The sequence below is a fragment of the Xiphophorus hellerii genome, chromosome 20 (assembly GCF_003331165.1).
Source record: "Xiphophorus hellerii strain 12219 chromosome 20, Xiphophorus_hellerii-4.1, whole genome shotgun sequence".
Classification (NCBI taxonomy): Eukaryota; Metazoa; Chordata; class Actinopteri; order Cyprinodontiformes; family Poeciliidae; genus Xiphophorus; species Xiphophorus hellerii.
This window is the reverse complement of record NC_045691.1, coordinates 31134225-31140615: the sequence shown is the minus strand read 5'-3', so window position 1 is coordinate 31140615 and position 6391 is coordinate 31134225. Positions and strand designations below refer to the sequence as shown.

Here is a 6391-nt window from a genome sequence, read left to right as displayed (position 1 = left end):
AGCTGCTCCTTATTCTTAAGCAAGTACGTGCTCTCTTCTAATAAGGTGGCAGGAGAGAAATTCAGCTGACTCGCATTTTCATGAATTAAAATGAATGTGCAAAGTTTACGTCCTAATAATCCCCAGAGTTTCCAGAGCAGCCTCCATAGAAAAAAAGAGACAACCCTTCTCAATGAGCTTCTGCGACATTTTTTTAAGTCGCTGGCTCTGATGCTGCTAACCAAGTGATGACGATATTGAACAACTCTCCATGACAGACTTATAGAAGATGTGCAGCGTCTTGTACTGAGGGACCAACGCTTCCTCAGTAAGTGCATTCGGTTCTGATTCTTCTTGTAAACAGCTTGACTCAGGGGTCTCAAACTCCAGTCCTCAAGGCCCGGTGTCCTGCAACTTTTAGATGTCCCTCTGCTGCACCACAGCTGAATAGAATAATTAGGTCATTAGCAAGACTCTGGAGAACTGATCTACACAAGGAGGAGGCAATTAAGCCATTTCATTCCAGTGTTTTGTACCTGTGGCACATCTAAAACCTGCAGGACAGCGGCCCTCGAGGACTGGAGTTTGACACCCCTGGTGCATCTAGGTGAACACTGGCATAGTTATACTCCTCTATAACCTCCGCTCATCCTACCATGATTGAAAGTGTTTGATCTGTTTCTGGAGAAAACGAAAGATTTTTGCGCTATTTACATTCAGCATAAGATGGTTGTTTTCACACCAGTTGTCTCTACGCAGCTTCTTGACCACCTTTGGTACACCTGACAACTGCAGAGGCATCTGAGTATTTCTGCAAACGACAGGAAGATGTTTTATACTGGAAGTCGGAGAAGGAATGGTGAGAGTTCCTTGTGGTTGGACACACAGTCCGTCGGTTTCAAACTGTGGTCTGTTGTTAGGTAATCATTAATTCAGGTGATTCTAGAGATTCTGACAGAGCTGATTTGAGTTAAACTGGAGGGGAAAAAAGGAACACAGGGCTCACAGTGTTGCCTGCTTTTCTCCTTTTTATGTACAGTGAGCGGTTAGCAGAAGGCTTAGATGTGCCTCCATGTCCTGCAGTAGCTGTCAATCAGAAAAATGTGGATATTTGTAGACGGGAAGAAACTTTGTATGTGAAAACAATTGGGCCCCAACAAACTGTGTGATAGCAATATTTTTTTAGTCTTGCATCAAAACTTCCTTCTGCATATCCTGAAATATTAGGTCGAAGCATTGGAGAACATTTTTTCCTGAACTCCAATCAGCCAAAAATGCTTATTTACTTTTTTGGTGAACGTTGAATACAGAACAAAACATACCTACACTCACCACATGCTTGTGGACATGGATTTGCATTTTCCCAAAACTAAATGTTTTCTGCACCATTTGGTGGCACCGTGAGGGAGAAGGAATCTGTGAGCCACTGCTTAAATCCGTTTAAATTGGGATCTTTCTCTTGATAGATGTGTTCCAGTAATAAATGTAATGCACTGCATGGCTTAAACCGGCTGTGTTCTGTGTACTCAAGTTTAAGTACACAGAACTCACCTTTACAGATCTGCTCACAGATTTTCTGTACAACTGAGATTGGGACTTTGTGATGGCTGCTCCGAAATGTAGACTTGTATTGTCCTTTAAGCCATCCTGGATTGGAGTCTTTGGACTATCTGCAGTTTGGAAGACCTATTTGTGCTTTTACTTTAACTTGACTGATATTAAGAAATGTTGCTTCAATATTTCTACATTATATTTGTTCCTTAAGATGGAGGTCTGAGGCTCACACACTTCCCCCTTTCTTTTGCAAACATAAAAGTGGTCCTTACATGATCTTATCTACTTTATTTACAAGAAAATTACACAGAAATAATGTTTTTATTACTTTATTTCCAATAACATGTATTTTTGACAGCTCTCAATAATGTAGTCAGGGGTACCAAGGTAGTTTCTGTTAGCTGTTTGTTGGCAAATTTTATTTTTCATCACATATTTTCCCAAAACTACATTATTTTTTTTTCTGCATCAAGTTATAATACAGGTAAGTACATGCTTTTACAAACAATGAATGAAAGAGGAGATTTGAAGTCTTTTTGATTGTTGGTTTGAGCTACATTTTACATCGCTACCACTGAACGCTCAAGGCCAAGCGCAGCACTTGCAGCTGTCATCGAAGACGGATCCGGTTCCGCACATCCGCTCATACGTGGTGCCTCCAGCGCACATGTAGAACTTGGCCCTCTCGTCGGGGTGGGCATAGAGGCCATCAGGCTTGCCGTTGCAGAAGCCAGGTCCCGGAGCATGTGTAGTGGTGGTGGTAGTGGTGGTTGTAGACGTAGTGCTAGCGCCAGGCTTGGCGGTGGTGGTTGAGGGCATTGGTGGAAGCTCTGTACAGGCAGAATTGTAGTATTACCACATAAATACTACTCATAAATTCGTATTTCCCTCTTGTAAAAAGAAAACACTGAATAGCATTGATGAAGGCATTGTATCTTTCTAGTGTAGACTGAGGTCGAATGCTACCATGCCTTACCGATATTGAGAAGACTGCGGAGATGGGACAGTAGAGGGTGGCTTCCTTCTCCACAGAATTTTCCAGAAAAGTCGTCTAAATCAAGGGCCCAAACAAAGGCTCCACCAAACTTCTGCTCCTGCAGGTAGTTGACCTGTTTGACCACAAATAAGAGATGTTGTTGGAATCACCTCACACACACTAAGTGTTCTGGGAGAACTTCTACGTACCTTGGTCCTGTAGCTTTCCTTGTTGTCAAATCCTACCCACTCATTGTTTTTAGTTGCATATGGAACTTTCTGGTCATCAATCCATTGGATGGTGGTGTCCTTCAAGAAGTTGCAGATCTAAACAATATAAAACATTGTCAGGAATATAGAACTTTGTATTTTGCTTGTAGGCCATTGCCCGTCAAATACTACTAATATGATACATAAGTAAGTATCCAAAGGCTGTTGTTTACTTCATAGTAGGACCAGAATCCAGCTTCACGGGTGTATGGTCCGGCTGAAGCAGGTCCACTAGAAGGGGCTCCAACGCTTGTGTTTGACGATGTTAGGCGGAAGGTACGACCGTAGGCTGCGAATCCCATTCTCAGTTTCTCTAATGGGGCGCCATTGTCTTTCCAGTACCTCATTGCGTAGTCCTAAGAATTTTGATTGAACAAAAAGGTAAATAAATAAAAATACCATGGTACCAAAACAATTCATCCATTTTCTGCACATGCATCGGTAGCCCTGGCAAGATCACAGGAATGGGGGCCCTATCTCATATGGATGGCAGGTGGGGTGCACTCTGGACAGGGCAATACAGATTCACTCAGAACTAATAATCTTGCATACAATCACACCTAATGGCAAGTTAGGGGACATTTAACCTGACGTATGTTTTAGGATGGTATAAGGATGCAAAAGGATCCTTACAGTATTGAAATAGATGAGGTCGCCTGAATCCTCAGATCCTTGGTACAGTGGGCTGTTATGGCCAGTGAACGTCTCCCAAGTTCCATGGAAGTCATAGGTCATGACATTGATGAAGTCCAGTTCCCTAGGTAAACAAAACCCTTAGTCAACAACTCCCAGACTTCCTGTGAGAAACAACTTGTCACAGTGCTTACCTGGCAACCTCAGCGACCTCGAATCCACCATCGATGGTCCCCTTTCCAGCAGGCACTGCAGCAGTCAGCATGAGCCGAGGTTTACCTGTGGCTGCAGCCTCTGCGACAAAAGCTGCAACAAGTTCCTGCAATAATCACCCCAAAACTGTGAGGATGGAGGTCAAAATAAAACATGGAAATATAGTTTAGGTTTGCAAAAGAAGCCTCTTTTTTTTTCAACCTACCCTGCAGAGAAAAGTAAACTTCTGCTTATCCTCAGGGGGGCTTCCACGGGCACCCGGGTACTCCCAGTCCAGATCCAGTCCATCAAATCCATGAAGCCTCAGGAATTTGACTGAAGACTGGATGAACTTCTGACGGTTTTCTGGTGTGGACACCATGATGGAAAACCTGCAGGAGACAGATTTTAAGGACCAAGACACTTTTTAGACAAAGTCAGCCAATAGTTATCAAGGTCATTTGTCTCAGGAGTTTAAAAGACAATCAAGATGTGTCATCCTTGTGTCAGGAAGTCATATTTGGTAACATTTTGATTTGCACAGTTACTTACTGAGTGGAGCCAAAGTTCCAGCCACCGACAGCCAGCAGAGTCTTCAAGTGAGGATTCCTAGAAAAAGAAAAAGAAAACAGAGGATTTGAGGAGCCTGTAATGCAGTGCTGAATAGAAGTGAAACTGCTTTAAGCTTTAAATGTTCATTGTAGCATATTCTGTCATCGGACGTAATGACCTCAAGTGAGTTGACTTACTTCAGCTTCAGGTCGTTGAAGGCCTTGTAGAGGACATCGTCGTTCCACTCATAGGTTACCAGCTCGTTGGCGTGATTGATGATGGAAAAGGCATAGATCAGACTGGTACACAGAAAGGGGTCTACGTTTTGTGGCAGGAATTTGCCATCACCAGGCCTGTACTGAGACCAGTTGGTGAAATAGCACTCCATTCTGCTTGTGTGTGCTGTGAAAGAGCAACAAAATATAAAATTATATCCTCAAAGTGCAGTTCTTCAAAATTAAGTATGTTAGTCGTGTCGGTTGATAAAAGTATATCATATCTTACCCAGCTGGACAAGCACCAGACACAAGGCTTTGGTGGAAAAAAAGAACAGGGAGACAAATTAAACCATACATTCAACAATATAGATGGACCTCATAATGGTTGTTGAACCACGATTTCTACAATACCTGTGAGCAATACGAGCTTTGCCATGTTGTAATTTGTTGGTTTTTTTCTCACAACTTCTTCAGATGACTACAAGGAAAAAAATAAACAAAGAGTTTTTAAATGAGTAATGCAGGAAAGTCAGCACAAAGCCAGTTTCAGCTAAGAGGATGTCCTTCCCCTCATCGACTCACCGTGGGACCAGACCAAAAATCCAAAGAGTGGCAGCAAACTGTGGTCTTTTATACACTGCTGAAGAGAGAAAGTGGGCAAGGGAGAGAGCGAGCAAAAGTTGTACCAACCTCCAACAAACTAGAATCGTAAATATAATGATTATTAGAACATGTAAAGATAAGACGGTACCATGCTACATATGGACAATAATTGACTTAGTCAGGGTCTAGGTGTCATTGAGATTGTGCAACAGATTACATATTATCATATCATTGATCAGCCAAAAAGACCTTTGAGCACTGTACATCAGTACAATATTGTTGCTGTTGTCATGAGAACTTGCTAGGGGAATAGATAGGGTCAAAATAGTGCATGGATGCCGTCCTTTGGCATCCATGCCAAAGGATGCCATGCAGAAATGACATCCTTTTCACAAAGATAATGATGTACTTCAATTTGCTATTATATTTATACATTAATTGTTTCGTGGCTGAATTTCCTGCATCAAGCAGACTGTTACGTTATACAGTGAACCCTCGTTTTTCGCGGGGGTTACGTTCCAAAAAGAACCCGTGGCGAAATCCGCGAAGTAGGAACCTTTATTTTTTTTACTATTATTATACAATAAAATACTCCATAATACATTGAAACCAAAGAACAAAACCTTTTTACAGGCCCAAACATTTGTTTAACAAATAAAAAGTACTGTATAAACTTTTTTTTTCCTATTTTTTACAAATAACTACTGTACTGTAAAATAATAATTTTAATACAAACTGAAAGCGGATTCCCGTGCCCGAATTGCGGAGATCAGCGCCGCCCCACCGCGACCTGAGTCATTGGATTAGAACCGAAGAAAATAAAAAATGATTATGAAAAAAAACAAAACAAAGTACAGTAGGACAAATAGTGACTCACGTGTATTTCACTGCTCTTCTGACTGAGCCGCTGCATCCTGACTCCGCTCTAGCGTGTTTTTTTTTTCTTCTAAAGGCCGCGGTGCAGGTGTGTTTTTTCGAGAGAAGAACATAGTTATCGGTAATTGTTGTCGCTCTTTTTTCTTCTGGGCAAAAAGATTCTTATAAACCGACATGCCACCATCGATTATGTTAAATTTGGCCAGCTGTTTTACGTACGTGTGCATATTAAACCGAAACGTTGTTGACACACAGGTAGAGAAGAAGCGGAGAGACTGTTTAGCCAATCAGAATGCAGAACACAATGCACGATGCAAATCCGTGAAGCAGCGAGACCGTGAAAGGTGAACCGCGATATGGCGGTTCACTGTATACCTAAAAAACATGCAACAACATAAGACAGAAAATGGAATAACTTCAAAAGGGCGAGATTTTTCTATTTTGCGTTCACACACTGGCAAGCTAGCAGAAAGGCTAATGGAGTATTTCTCCAGCATAATTTGAGTTTTTTCTATTCAGAGCTTTGATTGCTCTATCTT

The 6391-nt window shown here is 41.8% G+C and overlaps 1 protein-coding gene across 1 annotated transcript; it reads right to left on the bottom strand.

Annotated features, from left to right (window-relative positions):
* Nucleotides 1-1846: 1846 nt before the first annotated feature.
* On the bottom strand, nt 1847-4995 carry LOC116709882 (acidic mammalian chitinase-like). The gene is made up of 12 exons (XM_032548592.1): nt 4956-4995; nt 4785-4851; nt 4660-4686; nt 4353-4557; nt 4156-4212; nt 3830-3995; nt 3606-3730; nt 3412-3535; nt 2952-3134; nt 2719-2835; nt 2510-2642; nt 1847-2363 (listed from the first exon to the last, which is right to left on the bottom strand). The coding sequence occupies exons 2-12, from the start codon at nt 4807-4809 to the stop codon at nt 2116-2118; spliced, it is 1410 nt and encodes a 469-aa protein (XP_032404483.1). The 5' UTR covers nt 4810-4851; nt 4956-4995; the 3' UTR covers nt 1847-2115.
* Nucleotides 4996-6391: the final 1396 nt, after the last annotated feature.